The sequence below is a fragment of the Aquarana catesbeiana genome, linkage group LG03, assembly GCF_042186555.1.
Source record: "Aquarana catesbeiana isolate 2022-GZ linkage group LG03, ASM4218655v1, whole genome shotgun sequence".
NCBI classification, from domain to species: Eukaryota; Metazoa; Chordata; class Amphibia; order Anura; family Ranidae; genus Aquarana; species Aquarana catesbeiana.
The window spans coordinates 627671897-627694729 of record NC_133326.1 but is presented as its reverse complement, the minus strand read 5'-3'; the positions used below and the strand labels follow the sequence as shown (position 1 = coordinate 627694729).

The following is a 22833-nucleotide window of genomic DNA, read 5'->3' as shown; positions in this document are numbered from 1 at the left end:
CACTTGGTGCTAGGAACCCCAATGTTGGGGTTCCTAGCACCAAGTGGCCCCAAGATACAGGGCCCCAAAGTCGGTTCGGAAAATGTCAAGCACTTTTCTGCAGCAGAGAATGACATTTTTCGAACCGAATTTGGGGCCCCGTATCTCGGGGCCACTTGGTGCTAGGAACCCCAGCTTTGTTAGATATGTTGTAGTGCTAGTTCCTCTGGGTTTGCACACCAAATTTGTGGTTCCTAGCACCAAGTGGCCCCGAGATACGGGGCCCCAAATCAGTTCGGAAAATGTCGTTCTCTGCTGCAGAAAAGTGCTTGACTCGAGTATAAGCCGAGGGGGACATTTTCAAAAAAGTGCTGAAAAACTCGGCTTATACTCGAGTATATATGGTAAATATAAAAAAAAAAGCAAAAAATAAATAAATACCTCTGGATGGTCACTTGGGGGGGGGGGGGGGGGGGGGCTATTGAGGGGGGCAGAGGCCAAATTAAGCCATTTTCTGAATGTCAACAAAGTAGTTCCTGGAAAATACAGAGAACAAAATAATTTATTTTTCTCTCTTTTCTCAAATGCTGATCTTAGCATTTAACTTGCTTCCTGAATGCTTTTTTTACAGATTATCTTCAACCTCACTGTTCACAGGAAGGATGAGAGAGGATGGATGGAGCGAGTGATTTATATGGGGTCCACTGATGAGACAACGTTAGAGTCATTTGCGGCACTAACACACAAAGACCGGTCTGACCGATAAGCTGCCAGCATCGGGAAAATGAAGAATTCTTATGAGCAGTCGCTGAGCGATTCCACTACAGGTAATGTACAAAATTCTATAACATGTTACAAAATTTCTGATGCAGCGGTGACGATGTTAGATGATAACATTTTGAATTTGCTTTCATAAAAAGGAACCAAGAAAGAAGCCAAGCATCCCGCTATTCTCATAAAGTAATGTGATTTCAATGAGCCTATCCATACAAATTCCACGCTGTAAAGCAGGGCTGTGTAGTAACCAGCTATGTACATACTATATTCATTCACCCTTTTCATGTTCCATTATGATTGTAAAAGCTTTTAGAATATCCTCTGTGCACACTGCAAATGTCAGGAATGTATCTATTAAACAAAAAACTCTAAATGGAATGCTGTGTCTATTTCGAAAATGTTATTATCACCGTAAAATTTCTTAGGCTGGGTTCACAGCAGTGAAAATTGGATGCGGTGAAATCCACACTGGTGTGAACCCAGCCTTAGAAGTTTTACGGTGATAATAACATTTTCGAAATAGACACAGCATTCCATTTAGATTTTTGGTTTAGTGTACAATTCGCATGTCAGGAGATTGTGCCTGGCTCTCTATGGAGCCGGTTCACACATCTCCGGAACGTCTCCGGTCCGAATTGCACAGGAGTCCTGTGCGTCTTTTGGTCTGTTTCAGGTCCGAATTCAGCCAAAAATTCGGGCTGAAATCAGACCTGAAACGGTGAATGGAGTCGCACCGGACCCCTGACCCCTGCTGTAAGCTGCTCCGTTCCTCAGTGTGAGCCCAGCCTTAAAGTGATTTTGTCATGAAAGAGTATCTGGTCTGCCTTTGTTAATCTCTCCTTTTAAGAATGATACGTTCAATGATTTATGAGTTACTGACCTGGAACAAATAGAGATAAGGAATCCAGACATCTACAGGGAGTTTGTTCTAGCTCTGCCAAGCAACTGGGATTATCAAAGGGTGTAATGTCAGCCCCCATGTATTCCTTTATGATAGGGTCACTTTAAGACATACACGCACCGGCCACTTTATTAGGTACACCTTACTAGTACCAGGTTGGACCCCCTTTTGCCTTCAGAACTGCCTTCATTCTTCCTGGCATAGATTCAACAAGGTGTTGGAAACATTCCCCAGAGATTTTGGTCCATATTAACATGATAAAATCACACAGTTGCTGCAGATTTGTCGGCTGCACATCCGTAATGCGAATCTCCTGTTCCACCACTTACCAAATGTGCTCTATTGGATGAGATCTGGTGGCTGTGGAGGCCATTGGAGTACAGTGACCTCATTGTCATGTTCAAGAAACCAGTGGTGAGATGATTTGACCTTTGTGACATGATGCATTATCCTGCTGGAAGGAGCCATCAGAAGATGTGTACACTGTAGTCATAAAGGGATGGACATGATCACAACAATATTCAGTTAGGACGTGACGTACACCATTACACCACCAGCCTGAACCGTTGATACAAGGCAGGATGGATCCATGCTTTCGTGTTGTTTACGCCTAATTCTGAGCCTATTATTTGAATGTCTCAGCTGAAATTGAGACTTATCAGACCAAGTAACATTTTTCCAATCTTCTATTGTCCAATTTTGGTGAGCCTGTGCAAATTGTAGCCTCAGTTTCCTGTTCTTAGCTGACAGGAGTGGCACCTGGTGTGGTCTTCTGCTGCTGTGTTGTGCATTCAGAGATGGTATAATGCATATCTTGGTTGTAACGAGTGGTTATTTGAGTTACTGTTGCCTTTCTATCATCTCAAACCATTCTGCCCATTCTCCTCTGACCTCTGACATCAACAAGGTATTTTCATCCACACAACTGGCGCTCACTGGATATTTTCTCTTTTTCGGACCATTCTCTGTAAATCCTAGAGATGGTTGTGTATGAAAATCCCAGTAGATCAGCAGTTTTTGAAATACTCGGCCAACCTGTCTGGCACCAACAATCATGCCACATTCAAAGTTACTTAAATCCACTTTCTTCTCCATTCTGATGCACGGTTTGAACTTCAGCAAGTCGTCTTCACTACGTCTACATGCCTAAATGCATTGAATTGCTTCCACGTGATTGGCTGATAGCAATTTGTGTTACCAAACAATTGAACTGGTGTACCTAATAAAGTGTCCGGTGAGTGTATATTCATAGGAATTATTTATCTTTGAATATGTATCTCTGAGCACAGTAGGTATTTGAAAAAACACCCCAGTAACAAGTTTTGATTTTAAATTATAGCTAAACTTTTTTTTTTTTTTTTTTCGTTTTGGATAGATTGGAGAGGGACTAGAACACTTGTTAGTTTTTTTTTATTGCTGTCTGTGTTCCTGTTAAGGAGATTCACTTTCTCTATTTGTCCTGTTTACCATTATCATCAAAAGTGAAAAGTAAAAGAAAATCCCAAATTTCCGCTTGTCCCCAGAAAAGTAATAGAGGGGAAATCTTCCAATGGGGACACTGGTTCTGGTGACCTGGGGGTCTCCAAGAGATTCTCTTAATTTGCAGGGTTTTCTTCTCACTTCCTGTTTGGCTATGGGACAGGAAGTGAAGGGAAATCTCTACAATGGGACACAGATGGCCAAAAAAAATCTGACAGGGGTTATAACCCTTCCTTACTCTATCAAAAATTGAAAAAATAAAATAAAAATTGCCAGTTGTTCTACTTTAATCCTATTTGTGAAGTTTAATATGTCATCACGCCTTAAAATATCAAACTTGTCAGAGAAATTCTACATCAATGTCACTATAATATGTTTCATTGGGGCTCAAAGGTGTTAAAATATATGCACCATTGAGCATCTAATTCCCCATTGCTTTCTGTAAGTCTTCATATATTTCCTAATATATTCCCTATATTAATACTGGATTTGATATTATGGTTTTTCATTCTAATTATTACCACAGATGGTATTTGGGATTTTAGTTATTTATTTTTGAGCACTAATTTTCAGTGTATTGGTTGTATTGTTAATGACTTTAGCACATACACATGGAGTCCAATTAATCATTTGGAAGGTTTTATATACACAGAGTTTAATATAATTTGATTGGAAGGTTAATATTAGCGCAACACAATATTTTTTCACTAGGCCCAGATCCTACACCACAGTAGAAATATGTGTATTCCAGAAAGTTTAACAATCAGCAGATAAAGATACTCCAAACACCTGGTGTTAGCATTTCAATCATCCCGGCACCAAGGTTGTTATGGTGTCAGGATGATTGAAGTGCATTATTTATATTATTACATTGAAATATAGAATGAAATTATTTAACTCACCATAATGCAAAATCAGTGGAAGCTCTGAGCGTGTCACCTGCCACGTCGCCTGCCACCAGATGCCATCAGGTGTCCCCAGCAGAATCCCCCCTTACATCGGGCATTGCCAGCGGAGTCCCCCCCCTACATCAGGCATTGCCAGCAGAGTCCTCCCTTAAATCAGACATTGCCAGCGGAGTCCTCCCTTAAATCAGACATTGCCAGAGGAGTCCCCCCTTACATCAGGCATTGCAGCGGAGTCCCCCCTTACATCAGGCATTGCAGCGGAGTCCCCCCTTACATCAGGCATTGCCAGCGGAGTCCCCCCTTCCATCAGGCATTGCCAGTGTAGTCCCCCCTTACATCAGACATTGCCAGCGGAGTCCTCCCTTACATCAGACATTGCCAGCAGAGTCCCCCCTTACATCAGACAGTGTCAGCGGAGTCCCCCCTTACATCAGGCATTGCAGCGGAGTCCCCCCTTACATCAGGCATTGCAGCGGAGTCCCCCCTTACATCAGACAGTGTCAGCAGAGTCCCCCCTTACATCAGGCATTGCAGCGGAGTCCCCCCTTACATCAGGCATTGCCAGCAGCATCCTGTCCTTACACCAGGCATCCCTCAATGGAGCCCCCCCTTTCCTTACATCAGGCATTCCCAGCAGTGGAGACTCTCTCTCTGCCGCCATTACTAAATAGAATGGGACAAAATAGCCGGGTGGCTGCCAATAGGAATTGAGCTGCGGCGCCGCCCACCCCCGCCCCTTCCCACATCAGGTGACAGACAGACGGCAGCGGGGCGGGAGGTGGGCGGTGCCACAGCTCAAATTCTATTGGCAGCCACCCGGCCATTGCTAAACAGTAATTGTTTATTATGGTCTTCGGGAAAATGGTGGCCGGTGGAGACATATCGGTAAAATAAGAATTTCCCGGGACATTTCCCGGGAATGGCTAAATCCGGGAAAAGGGTTTAAATCCCGGGAATGTCCCGGGTAATTCGTGACAGTTGGTAAGTATGCACCAGTGCAAATTGAAACACTCTTCTTCTAAACCATACCAGGCCACATTCCCTTAACATGGAAAATGTATCTTTTATGTAGATGGGGACAAGGGCCTGATCCCCACATACATGGTCTGCGATGGGGGACTTATTAGAATCTAGATGCCCACCTTAAATAAATACAAACATGATATAAATCCATTGTCAGTCATGTAGGTCAATGATGTAGATCCATCATCAACAATGATGAAAGCCGATTACACTGACACAAAAACAATGACTCGCGCCAATGATTTTCTGATGGACTTTAGCCACAATTGATTGTTCCAAAGCCAGCAGCTGAATGTAAACAAAGAGATGAGGAAGTAGGTTGATGTCATTGACCAAATATGGCCATAGCTGGGATGCTGGCTGATGGCCATGGTCATATTTGGTTAGTGACAACAGTCAGCCCCTATGTTTACATTCAGCTGACTTCTGAGGACTGGTAATCTGCAATCTATTATTTTTTTATTCTTGGGTTTTAATACTGGCTTCCTTTAGAGGTGCAGTGTAAAATATAGAAACAATATATCTATTTGGCAAAGTCCTTACTTGAACACTATGTAAGTTAAAGCGGAGTTGCGCCAAAATTAAAAAAAAAAAAAAGTCAACAGCTACAAATACTGCAGCTGCTGACTTTTAAAATATGGACACTTACCTGTCCATGGCGCCCGCGATGTCCTGACCCAAAGCCGATCTGTCCCTCGGCTCTCGGGTGGAGGCGCCGACATGTTCGGTAAGGGAATCAGGAAGTAAAAGCTTGCGGCTTCACAGCCTGGTTCCCTATTGCGCATGCGCTAGTCGTGCTGCGCGTCCTCACTGGTCCCTGCTGTCTTCTGGGCATAGATCGTCACGGAGCCTGCGGTGATCTATGCCCGGAAGTGGGAGCGTGGGAGGAATCCAAAAAGTTCAATTTTTGGGTGGAACTCCACTTTAAAAGGAGACTCATACACTTATTGTAAAATTTTGTTAAAGTGGTTGTAAACAATCACCCTGTAAAACAACCCACTCAGTTTGAAATTGCATTGAAAGGCAAAACATTTGTGTATAGATTGAAAAAAATTATATAAATACCTTTTTTCCCTTTTTTATAAGTGATCACATTCCCTCTGTTCTCAGCTGCATAAGGGCGGGGGGAGGAGAAGCAGCAGCAGGACACTGATCTTCCCAGTGAATGGCTGTATAGGGGGTGGCATGTAAGGACAAGTCTGATCAATGGAGGAGAGCAGGCTAAGTTCCCAGCATAGCTAGAGAACTGATTACGGTGTGCTCTCCTGCTTAGTGTGGTCGGTTTTTAATAAAAAATCAGAGGGACTAGCAGGAATATCAGGGATTTCACATAAAGGATGCAATGCAAAGAGAACAGGATACCTTCTCCCACAAGTACATGGTACAACAGACACACCAGGAATATGAAATGCTGGGGTAACAAACGCTTTAAGTGCTTGGGCCTGGAACAATTTTATTAACTTTCTATTCAACGTTTCAGTGTTTATTTTTGGGGTTGGGGCGGCAAACGATCCACCAGCCGCCACCACCTCCCCCGGTCGGACGGCCAGGTCATGGGGGTCACGGCCGGCACCCCCCCAGGGTCGGTCAGTCAGTAGATCGGGGCACCGCACTTACCCCATCTTGCGGCATCACCAGCTTCTCCCCGGCTGCTGCCTTGCTTCTTGACTGTCCAAGAGGAGAATCAGTGTTACAAGATCGAATATTCATTCGCTATTGTCACTCAACTGGGTGGGGCCCCGAGCCCACCCTTTTTTGAAGCCTATTAGACCTCTGGCTCTAATCATGTGCTTAACCCCCCCCCCCCCATTGGAATCCATATGTCCGGTGCCCTGCATGTAGATCATGGGGCAGGACGCATGGATGAGGGGGCGACGCCCGTGCGCCCCTAATGGAAGGACCACCACTGTTTTTTCGACAGATTACTGTTGGTACTACTTGATGTTTTCTTTAGCAACTACTGCATTGCTTTAGTCAGGATGAGCAAAATTTGAATATTTACTAGAAAAATCATTATATGTCTAATGCCCGGTACACACGGTCAGACTTTCCGATGGGAAATGTGTGATCGGAGCTTGTTGTCGGAAATTCCGACCGTGTGTGGGCTCCATCGGACTTTTTCCATCGGAATTTCCGACACACAAAGTTTGAGAGCAGGCTATAAAATTTTCCGACAACAAAATCCGTTCGCGTAAATTCCGACCGCGTGTGGACAATTCAGACGCACAAAGTGCCACGCATGCTCAGAATAAATTAAGAGACAAAAGCTATTGGCTACTGCCCCGTTTATAGTCCCGACGTACGTGTTTTACATCACCGCGTTTAGAACGATCGGATTTTCCGACAACTTTGTGCGACCGTGTGTATGCAAGACAAGTTTGAGCCAACATCCGTCGGAAAAAATCCATGGATTTTGTTGTCGGAATGTCCGATCAATGTCCGATCGTGTGTACAGGGCAATAAGGATGAGCTCAGCTGAACACCCTCCGGTTCGGTTCGCACCAGAACTTGCGAACAGGCAAAAAATTCGGACGGACACATGAACACTGTTAAAGTCTATGGGACACAAACATGAAAAATCAAAATTGCTCATTTTAAAGGCTTATATGCAAGTTATTGTCATAAAAAGTGTTTGGGGACCCAGGTACTGCCCCAGGGGACATGTATCAATGCAAAAAAAGTTAAAAAAACGATCGTTTTTTCGGGAGCAGTGATTTTAATAATGCTTAAAGTGAAACAATAAAAATGAAATATTCCTTTAAATATCGTGTCTGGGGGTGTCTATAGTATGCCTGTAAAGTGGTTTTCCACTAAACACAGTTTTCCCGTGTTTAGAACAGTACCACAGCAAAATTAAATTTCTAAAGGAAAAAAAGTAATTTAAAACTCGCGGCTGTAATGAATTGTCGGGTCTTGGCAATATAGTTAAAACTCATTGAAAAAACGGCATGGGTTCCCCCCCAAGTCTATTACCAGGCCCTTTGGGTCTGGTATGAATATTAAGGGGAACCATGAGCCAAAAATTTTAAAAGAAAATTGCTTGGGGGTCCCCCTAAAATCCATACCAGGCCCTTCAGGTCTGGTATGGATATTAAAGGGAACCCTGCACCAAAATAAAAAAAAAATGGCATAGAGGTCCCCCCCAAAATCCTTACCAGACCCTTATCCGAGCACGCAACCTAGTAGGCCACAGGAAAAGGGGGGGGAACAGAGAGCCCCCCCCTCCTGAACCGTACCAGGCCACATGCCCTCAACATGGGGATGGTGCTTTGGAGTAGCCTCCCAAAACATCTTGTCCCCATGTTGATGGGGGCAACGGCCTCATCCCCACAACCCTTGTGGTTGTGGGGGTATGCAGGTGGGGGGCTTATCGGAAACTAGAAGCCCCCTTTAACAAGGGGAGCCCCAGATCCCAGCCTCCCCCCTATGTGAATTGGTAACGGGTACATTGTACACCTACCATTTCACAAAAAAGTGTAAAAAATAGTAAAAAAGACAGGAGACACTTTGGGACAAGTAATTTATTAAAAAATAAAAAAAAGTCATGTGATGTAGATCCATCTCACTCCGCCCGACAGACCGAAAAAAGAGAAAAAAAAAAGCCGCAACAGCTCCGCCTCCATGGGAGGCTCCCGCCGAGTGATGCTTCGTCTCTGTGACAGCTGGTATATAGCTGCGGGCGGGGCAACTGGGTTACATAAACGGGCGCCCCGCCTTCCTCTGACATCACATGGCGGGAAGAAGCGTCATTCGGCGGGAGCCTCCCATGGAGGTGGAGCTGTTGCAGCTTTTTTTTCTTTTTTCGGCTTGTCGGGTGGCGTGAGATGGATTTACATCGTGGGACATATTTTTTTTGCATTGATATGTGTCCCCTGGGGCAGGACCCAGGTCCCCAAATGCTTTTTCTGACAATAACTTGCATATAAGCCTTAAAATGAGCACTTTTGGTTTATCATGTTAGTGTCCCATAGACTTTAACGGGGTTCCGCGACTTTCGAATTTGTTGTGAACACCGCATAATGTTCGTTGTTCGCCGAACAACCAAAGTTCGGCCCGAACTTATGCTCGTGCCGAACTGTTCGCCCATCCCTAGATATGTCAATACATTTCCTGCTGCATACACACAAACAACCATATTTCAGTGTTACAGAATGCAACAGATCAGGAAAGGAGATATATTCTATCTTCTTTGAACTTTAACCCTGGTTTTCCTTCACAAGTCCTCCTTCCTTTGCTCATACCCCACTGTATCCCAATGACGTCCACTGCTGTTCCTGTTTCTAATAAGTTTAGTTCCTTAACAGTTAGTACTCAGCTACATTGTGCAGCTGTAATAGTTTTTTTGTTGTTTAGTGATTTTGTGCATATATTTAACATGCAAAGACCAGGAAAGGGGGGGGGGGGGGGGGCAGTAAGCTTGCCCCCCCCCTCTTGTGAACCATACCAGGCCTCATGCCCTCAACATGAGGAAGGTACCTTCTGTGTTGATGTAGACAAGGGCCTCCTCCCCACATCCCTGGCATGCTGGTTGTGGAGGTCTGCAAGATGCCACTTTTCAGAACCCGGAAGCCCAACTTAAATAAACAAACACACTTTGATAAACTCTTTTAAATGTAGCACCACCCTTGAAGGAGCTGCTTGGTATCTTGGGTTCTCTGCTCCTCTACTCCGATAAACACCCTCAGCCCCTCTGGCTTGCCTAGTTGAATGGAAATCACTGAAAAGCCTTAAAAAGTCACAAGCAAAGATACACTATATTGACAAAAGTATTGGGATGCCTGCCTTTACACACACATGAACATTAATGGCATCCCAGTCTTAGTCCGTAGGGTTCAATATTGAGTTGGCCCACCCTTTGCCGCTATAACAGCTTCAACTCTTCTGGGAGGGCTGTCCACAAGGCTTAGGAGTGTGTCTATGGGAATGTTTGACCATTCTTCCAGAAGAGCATTTGTGAGGTCAGGCACTGATGTTGGACAAGAAGGCCTGGCTTGCAGTCTCCGCTCTAATTCATCCCAAAGGTGTTCTATCGGGTTGAGGTCAGAACTTAAGTTCCTCCACCCCAGACTTGCTCATCCATGTCTTTATGGGCCTTGCTTTGTGCACTGGTCCAAATAATTTGGTGGAGGGGGGATTATGGTGTGAGGTTGTTTTTCAGAGGTTGGGCGTGGCCCCTTAGTTCCAGTGAAGAGAACTCTTAAGGCGTCAGCATACCAAGACATTTTCGACAATTTCATGCTCCCAACTTTGTGTGAATAGTTTGGGGATGGCCCCTTCCTGTTCCAACATGTCTGCAAAGCATTGCACCTGTGATCAGTAAATCAGGGGTGCAATGTCAGCCTCCTGCAGAGAAACCCTTCAGCTGTCAGCCTGTACCTCCATAAGAGCTGACTGCAAGCTGCAGAGCTTGTGAATGAACTAGAATGAGAGTGCTCATCAGCACAGTTCATTGAGAGCTATAGTTTTCTCATTCACAGATCGCTGTGAATCATTCGGCTGTGTTGGCCATGTTATATTCGTTATATTCAAAATGGGACAGTGGGTGCAGGGAGTGGATCTCTCAACCGATGACCCAAGGAGGGAGGGGATCGGGGGTGTGGGGGAAGGTCTGGAGTATGTTACATCTGAAATATGGGGGTAATGTATAACATGCTCAGAAAGGTAAGGTGACCAGATTTTTAAAATGAAATCCAGGGACATATTTTTTTTTTTTTACTTGTAATGGCAGCAATCGACGACTCTTTGCCCGTCTCCGCCTCACAGCCTGTCAAGTCTAAAGCCCCATACACACTATCAGATTTTCTGCTGATTTTTTTCCTTCAGATTTACCAAAACCATATAATATATGAGGTCAAACCTTAGGAGTTTCAATTTGTATGCAATCAGGCAGGCCCTTGCACTACATGGTTTTGGTAAATCTGAAGACAAAAATCAGCAGAAAATCTGATAGTGTGTATGGGGCTTTACTCTTCGGGCCCCAGCTACTACTGGGTGGGGAGCAGGGGAAGATCACTCCACCAGGGAAGGCAAGGAGATAAGCAGACAAGAAAAAAAAGTTGCGCTTAGTAGTGTGATATAGGCAACAAATACTTGCCTTAAAACCTCGTACCGGAATATAAGCAATAATCAATATACAATGAATAAGTGATAATCAATGTTGTGAAACAAATTAAAAAACATAGATGATGTCCGTATAGTCAGTGCACAATGAACAGTGATTGATTAAAGTCCATATATTATGTATGGCAAAAAACCACACACAAAAAAAGGAAAAAAAGGACCAAAAAGCAAAATATCCCCAAGTGACAGGTGAAAAAAAAATATAATAATAATCTTGCTGCAGTGAATGGGGTGCGTAGATGAAACCTCCACCTTCAGAAAAACTGCTGCCTCTTACCAGAGATCGTTGGTCCCTTAATTATAGGAGACCCCACTGGGCGGACGGCTGTAACCCCAGCCAGGGATCAGAGACAGGCACTGGGTGTCATCCAGTCCACAGGAACCAGTTGGGGATATCCCACTAAATTGTCTGTCTCAAAGGATGGACGCACCCACATGGTGAACTCCCTGGAGAAAGGCCTTTCTCTTTTGTAAGAGTGGAAAATTCTACCTGCTCAAGAACCAGTCAATGGCAGGTCTCCTAGGCCAGTAGACCCTGCGTGGAAGATGGTCACTGGTCTGTGTATCAGCCTTGAGCCTTTTGTATGAGCCTTTTTTTTTCTTGTCTATTTGAGTGTGCTGTATAACACTTTAGTCGCAGCTCATATATTTTTATGATTGTTAGCGCAGTATTTTATTTTTTTCAAGGAAATAAGCAGGCAGGCGGCTGGCCGGGACTTGAGTCAAGGCAGAGGAACATGCGAGTGGAGCTGAATGGGCATGCGCCTGCAACTGAAGAAATAGTCCCTCCGCTCCGACCAGCACATGATCTTCAGAAAGGGGCACAGATAATGGAAAAAAATAAACCCCCATAAGCTAGTAGAAGCGGCAGAGGAAGGGGTGCAATTCAGATTTTTTCTTTTTATTCTGCACGGGCTGTCTTTTAAATTGCCCCAGCCCCTGTTCAAATCCAATCAGGGGACAAAACTGGGGACAGACTTGGTCCGGGGACAGTGTCCTCAATCCGGGGACTGTCCCCAGAAACCGGGGATGTCTGGTCACCCTACAGAAAGGTGAACTTATCCTTTTAAGGATTTTCCTGGTCATTAGTTTAGCGTTAACTGTGAGCTAGGGTGCTACAAATATTGCTCTCACTATCAGCCCCCATCACAATGCCCCCTGCAGTCTCCCCCGTCTCTCTAATCACATTCCCCCCTTTTACTCTCTGCCCCCCCTGCACAGTCCTACCTTCAGCATAAACAGATAACTAATACTATTAGCAATGTGTTTAAGTAAGAGATTGCAGACATACTACAGGAGATGGTTAGAGACTGAGGACATGATAAAAGAGATTGTCAGAGACTGCAGACATAGTACAGGAGATGGCCAGAGACTGCAGACATGATACAAAAAATATGGTCAGAGATTGCAGACATACTACAAGAGATGGTTAAAGACTGAGGACATGATACAAGAAATTGTCAGAGACTGCAGACATGATACAAGAGATGGTCAGAGACTGCGGGCATGTTACTAAAGTGGCTGTTGGGTGCCAATGCGATGGCTACCGCGCGTCCGCTTCTGCACACGTGCATGCGCACTAGCGCACGTCTGTTCGCAGCTGGATGGGTACCAGCCACTTTGCGCCTGCGCACTCCTGTGCGTCTCAGGGTTACTGCAGAATGTTCCCGGCAGTCAGAGACTGTGGGCATGATTAAGAAGATGGTCAGAGACTTGCCACAGATTCTCAATTGGATCTAAGTCTGGACTTTGACTGGGCCATTCTAACACATGAGTATGCTTTTATCTAAACAATTCCATTGTAGCTCTTGCTGTATGTTTAGTTGTTGTATGTTTGTTGTTGTGCTGGAAGGTGAAACTTCACGGTTGGGATGGTGTGTTCAGGGTGATGTGCAGTGTTAGCTTTTGGCCACATATAGCATTTTGCTTTTAGGCCAAAAAATTTAATTTTAGTCTCATCTGACCAGAGCACCTTCTTCTACCTGTTTACTGTGTTCCCCACATGGCTTCTTGTACACTGCAAATGGGGCTTCTTATGGCTTTCTTTCAGCAATGGCTTTCTTCTTGCCACAATTCCATACAGGCCAGATTTGTGGAGTGCACGACTATGTGCCACTTTGTGTTGGTCTATTACATAAAATCCCAGTAAAATATATTTAGGTTTTTGGTTGTAACATGAAAAAATGTGGAAAATTTAAAGGGGTATGAATACTTTTTTAAGGCACTATAACTATTGACACTGGTAATATATGTCCCAATAGACTTTGAGAGCCCTATGTCAGATTTTGGACTTCTTTTTGGGTCCATGTATGGGTTTTGGAACGTGGCGCTAATGAATTTGATTTTCAGGAAATGCAGAAGTTATTAACTCTCTAGAATTAGTAAAAACACAGACAAAGGTGATTGTGTAGAGATCTTTAGCACCTAAGAATACGGCAGAGATGCTTTAAGACAGAATACCGAGGTATACTATGCCATTGATTTAGACACAACTCTTTGTTTTTTTAGCATATTCTTTTTGATCTGGTTTCCACTGGCAAATCTGTGGGGGTCCTTTGTAAAAAAACAGCTAAATATTTGAAGGTGCATTCCCCCATAACTCCGGTGTTCCATCAATTGCCCAAAGTCCACAAGGTATATGGACCATTGGAAAAGTACCCTATTGTGGCTAAAATCAGATTTTTTAAAAAAGAAACTAGAGAAGTCATAGACATGCACCTTCAACCATTATTGTTGCCATTACTTGCTTACATCAGAGACATGAAAGCAGTTTCATTAGAAATTCATAAGCTTACATGACAGGAAGATTTATTTTTGTAAAATGTAATGTTCAGCCCTTATATTCTTATATTCTTGCCTTGCCTTGGTAGCTGGGAAGTTCCATCTTGAAAGGTATAGTGGCTACTCCCATGATTTACAGCAATTTTCTTCTACCTGCAGAGGTGCAGAGCTTCAATGGAGGCTATATTTCCCCCCCTTTTTCACCAACTTGTACAAGGGTTGGCGTGAGTTGCTCATCTTTGTGGATGGGAGAGACCATGGATGAAAAGTTGCATGGTATGGGAGGTATATAGATGACCTCCTTTTTGGTATGAAGGGGTCCTATTACTTTACTTGAAAATGTTGTGCATAATGCTCTTTAATGACAACAATGTGAATTTGTATTTTACTTACTTTTGAGATGTGGTAAAGATTCATTTGGACATCACATTTATTCATTGGGCATCACATTCGTGATGTTGAGACGGTTACGGGGTCCACTTCTGCATACTGTAAACCATGTGCTCAAAATTTCACTCTAAGTGCCTCCAGTTGTCATCCACCACATACAACTAAATCGATCTCAGTAGGTGAGTTTTTAGAGGCAGGATAAATTGTTCTACTGAACCCCTTTGGCAAAAGAGCCTCAGATTGTTGAGAAGGATCTAACATACAGAGGTTATTCTATTCATCATTCAAGGCAAGAAGATTGTCCCAAATATTTGTATATGTGACCTTTAAGGCAAGAAAAGGAATTAAGTTATTCCATATAAGCATGGATGTCTGACTTTTGTGACTTCCTTCTCTGCAAAAATTAATCAGGTAGTGAAGATCATAAATAACAATTTACCAGTTTTTATATGCTGATAAACAGTTATATGACATCCTTAAGAAAGAGTGTTGTTTCCCCAACCAGAGCACTCCGACATTTGGGCCAATGTTCTCTTTCAGTTATAATGGACCCAAAAAACTAAAGAAAACTTATCAACAATGGGCTTCTAGCAATATGGCATTTATACATGCAGGTACTACAGAGTTTACAAAAGAAGCAAATATTTTACAGCTAGGATTATGGGGTAAATTTTCTCAATAAAACAGTAATACTCAAAATGTAATTTATTGTTTATGATTACTATGTGTGTTCACTGTAGTACGTTGGGTGTACTACATGATTGTTAAGATTTAAAATCACCGAGCACTATTGTGGCGGTCACAATGTGAAAACCCTACAATCTTTTAATGTGTCTAAGCATTTTGTGGAAATACATAAAGGTCATCTTTTCCTTCCTGTGGGATTGAATGGGTGATTTTGTTCCCTCTAGGAGGGTGATTTGCACACAAGGGTCCTGGTGCATGAGGTATACTGCATATTTGAGTTGCACTCCAGGATTCCTTTAGGTTTAATCTTAATTTTTGGTATGTAAATTTATATTTTAAAAAAATCTTTAAAATTGTGATTTTCTCATGGCTTGATTTTTTTATTAGTATTCTACGTGTTCTCCATATGTCCATGACTAGGGTAGATCAGAGGTCACCCCTAAAACTCCTAAACAACCCTCTAAAAATCTCCATCATCCTTTAACCCCAATAAAACACTTAAAGCGGAGGTTTGCTGAAAAAAAAAATATTAAAAGCCAGCAACTACAAATACTGCAGCTGCTGACTTTTAATATATGGACACTTACCTGTCCAGGGAGCCCGCGGTGTCGGCAGCCGAAGCCGATCCTTCCTTCGGCTCTCGGCTGCTGCTGCCGCTGCCATCCTCGGTAAGGGAATAAGGAAGTGAAGCCGTGCGGCTTCACTTCCTGGTTCCCTACTGCGCATGCGCGAGCCGCGCTGCCCGTCCTCACAGGTCCCTGCTGTATTCTGTGTCTCACAGAATACAGAGGGGGAGGACGGGGTAGACGGCGGAAGTGGCGTAGGTCACCGCAAGCTCAGCGGTGATCTATGCCAGGAAGTGGGAGCAAATACCTGTATTAGACAGGTATCTGCTCCCTCCTCCCCCCTGAAAGGTGCCAAAAGTGACACCGGAGGGGGGGAGGAATCCAAAAAGTGGAAGTTCCATTTTTGGGTGGAACTCCACTTTAACACAAAATGGAGTTAAATGGCCATCAGGCCCTTTATTGAACAATATATATATATATATACCCTCAGCTCCAAGACACCGCCTCGTGCAGATTACCACTCGCCCACAGACCTTACAGGTCTACCACAACCTGGTCCCTGTTATTGGACCATACCCTACCACCATAGCAACCGATGGTTCTCCACAAACAGATATTAACCCCATTCAAGGGGTCCCAGCAGCCAACTCTAACCTTGTAATACCTTTACACCCCCTACCAATATAGCCAATATGAGGGGGGGAGGGAGGAACATTCATCAGATGGCTTCCAGGCTCCAACTGTTACAGTCCAACCCCTCCCTGCAGTCTATTCCCCTACGCTCCTCCCCATCACCCCGTCTTCTCAGCCAATCACATAAGTAGACCTCCTACATCTCCCTTTGAACATGTTAACAGTGTTACCAACCTACCAGATTGAAATTTACTGACACGACACCCAAAATTTACTGGCACATCCACGTTTTTACTGGCATTTCCAAAAGTTAAAAAATTACAGTTTTAAGTGCAAATTTCACTATTTAGGCTACAAACAAGTACAATATGTAATTAGCAATGTTATTTAAGGTAGATAATAAGGCAAAAAACATATTTTTTATTTTATTTTCGATATAGTAAGTAGCTCAGGGACAGTAATCAGGAGGGCAAGAAATTAGAATGGGCGGCACACACATGAAATTGACTCTCACAGTGATACTGACAGCAGTGTGCAGCAGTACAGATTACCAACATGACACGTCCCCTCCTGAGTCACAGTGACAGTCTCTCTCCAAACCAGGTGGTCCCTCCAGTCCAAACAGCACTGATGATCCCCCTCCTGGCCTGCCTTGCTCCCATCCCGCAGACCCACACACAAGGCTCTGGCCGCTCTGCTTGGCTCCCTTGCACCATGACATCATAGGACATGTTCAGGCACCACCTCTACCAGAGCTGCCCGAACACACTGTAGCAGGCACTTGTATGGTCTCGGCTGGCTCCGGGCCGAGCGTCGTTTTTTACTGGCAACCTTTTCTTTTTACTGGCATTTACTGGCAGGAGAAAATTGCCTGTTTTTTACTGGCTGCCAGTAAAAATACTGACAATTGGCAACACTGCATGTTAACTCTGTGCATTCTGTTTCCCCTTCCACCCTGTCCTACTAGTGCTACATGTCATTCGTTCCTCATAGCTCCAGCCTTCCTTCTGTTGTACTGAAAAATGTTTTATATGTTGGGTGTTGATATGTGTTTGAACACCCAATGATGCATTCTAAATAATGGTTATCCCATCCTCTTGAGGGAGGGGTATAATAATTAAGTAAGTTCACTGGTCCATTAACTATACTTAATGCCTTTATGGAGTTGCTTTGCTGCTGTGCTTAAATGGAGCAGTTTGTATAATTAACAAAACTTTCCATACATTTCATAGTGTAAAGTATTTCCTCTTGGAACATTATCTGTGCATGGCTGCAGAGCTTACATCGCAATGCTCTTTGCAGCATTGATGTCCACCCACTGCTGACCAGAGAGAAGAAGCAGAAGACTCATCACATTACCAGCTGGAATAAACCTGGATTTCATCTATATATTCTTAAAATGTGTGCAATGTATGGACCAGTGTGCAAGGAGGAGGGTGGTGGGCTTTGGGTTGGGGTCAAAAACCCGACTTTAAGACCGATCTCTGAGTCAAGAGAAAAGAGGAAAATATAGCGCACATAACTTTTACCTTATCCTCATCAAACAATATGTAAAACATGCAGATACTGAATATTTTTTGCAAGAATAAGCAGTTATTTTTACAACTCCCTGCAACCGACTATTGACTAATCAGTTGTTTTCTTATTTTTATTAGATTTGGATAATCCATCTTCTTTTTTCCAAGAAAGGTTTTCCAGTGAAGCAGGTGAGAAACCGAACATAACTTACTGCATTACAAAAAAAGGGGAAACAGATGAAGGGATGCCATAGTAAAAGACCAACAAAGACTAAATTCTTAATAGCACAGGGCCTGTACTGTACAAGGACTCCGCAGTGACAAAGGGTTCACAGGTATCTGACAATCCCAGATGTGTTGAATGATGAAAAGTATGAGGCAGGCTGCAGCTCAAAAATGGAGGGAAGAGAAACAAGATGCTTGGAAAATGTATATATGGTGTCTTCTATTGTAGGGATCTTACAGTACTCTACATTTATATAGCTGACAGAGTCTCAGTGGAATGACAGTGGACCTATCGTGCACCGCTGCATAAATGGGTGTGGTTTAAACTAAATATTGGGTGTGGCTTAAAGGGGTTAGAGTCGGAGATGAAAGAGGGATGGAGGGAGAAGGAAGAGAGGGAGAAAGAAAGAAAGAGAAAGAAATAGGGAGGGAAGGAGAGAGAAGGAAGGAAAGAAAGAGGGATGGAGAAACAGCAGGCCCAGATCCTACACCACACTAGAAATATGTGTATGCCAGAAAGTTTAACAATCAGCAGATAAAGATACTCCAAACAGCTGGTGTTGGCACTTCAATTATCATGGCACCATGGTTGATATGGTGTCAGGATGATTGAAGCGCATTATTTCTATTATTACAATGTAATATAAAATGAAATAGTTCAACTCACCATAATGCAGAATCAGCGGGAGCCCTGAGTGTGTCACTTGTCATCGTTGCCTGCCACAGATGCAGTATGTCTTTTGCCATGTCACTTGCCATCAGATGCAGCACTCACTTGTACCAGATGCAGCTTGTTACTTGCCACCAGAGATGCAGCACTCACTTGTCACCAAGATGCAGCTTGTTACTTGTCACGAGAGATGCAGTGTTCACTTGCCACCAGATGCAGTGCTCACTTGTCACCAGGGATGCAGCGCTCACTTGCCACCAGATGCAGCGCTCACTTGTCACCAGATGCAGCGCTCACTTGTCACCAGATGAAGCTTGATAATTGACATCCAGAGATGCATAGTTGCCAACATTGCAAAAAAAATATGTGGGACACTTTTTTGGCTGTAGGCGGAGCCGTACAATAATTAGGGGGTGGGGCATGCATTTGTAGGCGTGGCTTCGCAAAACTGCGAAGTGGTAAAATGGGCGTGGCTTATGTAAAATAGTGGGCGTGGCTTAAATTGGCGTGGCTCAAGAGGGTGTGGTTAGAGTCTGAGATGAACGAGGGGGGGAGAGGGAAAGGGGGAGAGGGAAAGGGAGAGAGGGGTATGACGGGACAGCAGCCCCAGATCCTACACAATAAAAATATGTGTATTCTAGAAAGTTTAACAATCAGCAGATAAAGATACTCCAAACACCTGGTGTTAACGCTTCAATCATCCCGGCACCATGGTTGTTATGGTGTCAGGATGATTGAAGTGCATTATTTCTATTATTACATTGTAATATAAATTAAATCATTAACTCACCATAATGCCGAATCAGTGGGATTCCTGAGCGTGTCACCTGCCACGTCACCTGCCACCAGCAGAGTCTGTCCTTGCATCAGGTGCCCCCGGCAGAGTCTGTCCTTGCATCAGGTGCCCCCGGCAGAGTCTGTCCTTGCATCAGGTGCCCCCGGCAGAGTCAGTGCAGACCCCCCTCCATCAGTGCAGACCCCCTTCATCAGTGCAGACCCCCTCCATCAGTGCAGACCCCCTCCATCAGTGCAGACCCCCTCAGTGCAGACCCCCTCCATCAGTGCAGACCCCCTCCATCAGTGCAGACCCCCTCAGTGCAGACCCCCTCCATCAGTGCAGACCCCCTCCATCAGTGCAGACCCCCTCCATTAGTGCAGACCCCCTCAGTGCAGACCCCCTCCATCAGTGCAGACCCCCCTCTATTAGTGCAGCCCCCCTCTATTAGTGCAGCCCCCCCTCAGTGCAGCCCCCCCTCTATTAGTGCAGACCCCCCTCAGTGCAGCCCCCCCTCTATTAGTGCAGCCCCCCCTCAGTGCAGCCCCCCCTCTATTAGTGCAGATCCCCCCCTCAGTGCAGCCCCCCCCTTAGTGCAGACCCTCCCCTTGTCCAGGAGCGACCGGTGTTGTGTTCTGCCGAGAAAGTTCCCCTCGGCAAGTAAGGACCCCCTGTACTGCGCAGGCGCTGCGCCTGCGCAGTACGAGACGGCAGAAATAGCTGAGCTGGGGAACTTTTCGGCAAGACACGGCGGCGGCACCGTGTGTTCAGTGGAGAGGGGAGGGGCTGTGCAGCTAAAGAAGCCGATTCATTGCACGGATCGAGCCCCCTTCCTCTCTCCACTGAGCACTAGGGGGAAGATCGAGCGGCGGCGCCGGCCGCCATTTTGCTGGAGCCAGCTGCTCCAAAAATTAAAAAAAACCAACATTCCCGATTTTCCTGATGGAAATCCTGATTCGGGACAGCCTCCAATCGGGACGAGGGTCCCAAAATCGGGATTGTCCCGGGAAAATCGGGACTGTTGGCAACTATGGAGATGCAGCGCTCACTTGCCACCAAGATGCAGCTTGTTACTTGTGACCAGAGATGCAGCGCTCACTTGCCACCAGATGAAGCTTGTTAATTGACATCCAGAGATGCAGCGCTCACTTGCCACCAAGATGCAGCTTGTTACTTGTCACCAGAGATGCAGCGCTCACTTTTCACCAAGATGCAGCTTGTCACCAGATTTTGAGACCTCCATGCTGCTGTATTGCCAGAGCCGACACTAGAGGTCCAGGGTAGGCACTGGTGATTCTGTCTCCGCCGCCATTTTTGCAAGAGCAGCTCTCGTGGAGGTCAAGGGGAACAAACAAGAGGCGGAGCCCAGGTGGCAATGAAAGCGCCTGTCAATAGAAATGGAGCTGCCGCCAACCCCCCACCCCACGGCCTGGCCCACAACCCAGGCTCCGCCTCTTGTTTCTTCCCCTCGACCTCAATGAGAGCTGCTCTTTGCAAAAATGGCAGCGACCCCAGATCTCTAGCGGCGGCTTTGGCGATTCATCACAGAACACCAGGACAAAGCCAATTTCTCATGAATTTTCCCAGGACACAGCAGGACCAGGATTTAGGTCTGAATACTGTGAATGTTCCGGGAAAATCAGGAATGTTGGCAAGTACATCTTGATAGCCTACATCTAAAAAAATTCTATGTCAATCTGTATTTGAACTTATACAGTGTAGGCGGGTGCAGTCTGCTTTCTCCACTGAAGGTGGCACTCAAGCACAATGGCATTGTGGAGGGAGAGGAAGTCAAGAGGAACATAGTTCCTCTATCATCTATAAAAGTATGTGTACCTATACATGTGTACATACCTATGAATGTATGTATATGTATATATGTATACTTATACACACTAATAAGTGTAGTGCATCAATCAACTAACATTTTTATAATGACTGTGTACCATATTGTGAAAAAAATAATATTAATAAAATGTGAATGTGAGGTTGCTGCTCCTTCAAAAGGTATAGTGCCTTTAATCATTTGTATATGTGAAAAAGGACACTCTCACTGTGAATAGATACCAATATGCATCACATTAAAATCATATATATACACAATGATTCAAATGTCCAAAATCGAGGTTCAAAATTCAAAACCAAAACAAGTCCATCAATTTAGTGTTATTCTCAATTAGGTAATAAAGTGCTTCGGTGCCAAGTGCTGTAAACAAAATCGGTGCAGTCCGCGCTCCCCTCCTGTGTGCCCGCTCACTCACCAGCTGCTATGGACTCCCATAACAGAAGTCATATTCAGTCAATTTGCATATGCAAATTGACTGAATGCCGGGATTAGTAGTTCTCAAGCCAGACTCCTTCTCTGTAAACTCAGATTCTCCTCAGCTGCTATAGACTCCCATAACAGAAGTCATATGCGCTTTGCAGATCGACTAGAAATGCTGGGATTAGCAGTCCTCCAACCAGACTCCTTCTCTGTAGGCTCAGATTCTCCTTATGTATAGTATAATGGCAGAGAAAAGATGAAGTATATAGTGTAATTCCGTTTTATTAAAAAAGATTATGGTAAAAACAATATTCCACTCACATTGTGCATAATAAAACAAGGTAAAATCAGCATGAACCTCTCCACTTGGCTTTGGACCGGCCGGGCTCCATTTCATCCCTCAAGACAGACGATGTCGGCACACCTGAGGCCTACCACTACTGTCCATTCGCTGTTACATGTTGTGAGTGTTCCCCGTTGGGTTGCCTTCCAGCTGGGCTTGTTGTTATTGCTGAACTTCAGTTACAATATTGGAGAGGTAGGTGTGGATGGATCGTCAATTACTAGTTGCACGACATCCCTGATAATATAGAAAATTATGCAAAGGAATATTTATGACTTTTAGACCTCTTTCACACTGAGGCATTTTCCAGGTGCTTTTGAGCAAAAAATAGCGCCTGTAAAGCGCCTGGGGCAGGGGATGATGAAGATGATGAGGATGATGATCTCGCACGGATGATATCCAGTCTGCGTCGCACCACACCATGGCTCATACCGATCCGATATCTTTGCAGGTTGGATGGAACAGGAGCGACCTCAGGACCGCTGCCGGACAGTGAAGGGGATTTGGTTCACTGAAGCTTGTAAAGTTGCAGTTCACCAAGAACTCCCTGTAAGGCCTCTTTCACACTGAGGCACTTCTAAACTGCCAGTAAAACACTGAGCACTTTTGAAGAGCTTTGAAGGCACTTTTGAAAAGCTTTCCATTCATTTCAATGGAGAGAGGTGTTTTTTCACCGCCCTGCCAGAGCACTGCCCAGTGTGAAAGCATTCATTGATTTTAATGGAAATTCTGGGTTTTCTTGAGCTTTTCAGGTGCTTTTTTTAGTGTGAAAGCGCCTGAAAAGCACCTCAGT

At 44.6% G+C, this 22833-nt stretch overlaps 1 protein-coding gene across 1 annotated transcript in view; it reads left to right on the top strand.

Annotated features, from left to right (window-relative positions):
• Positions 1-604: 604 nt before the first annotated feature.
• Positions 605-22833, top strand: part of LOC141133203 (C-type lectin 1-like) — a 54591-nt gene continuing 32362 nt past the window's right edge. The window contains exons 1-2 of the mRNA XM_073622421.1: positions 605-806; positions 17900-17950. Of these exons, the coding sequence (XP_073478522.1) occupies positions 764-806; positions 17900-17950 (94 nt within the window). The 5' untranslated portion in view covers positions 605-763. The remainder of the gene's footprint in view (positions 807-17899; positions 17951-22833) is intronic.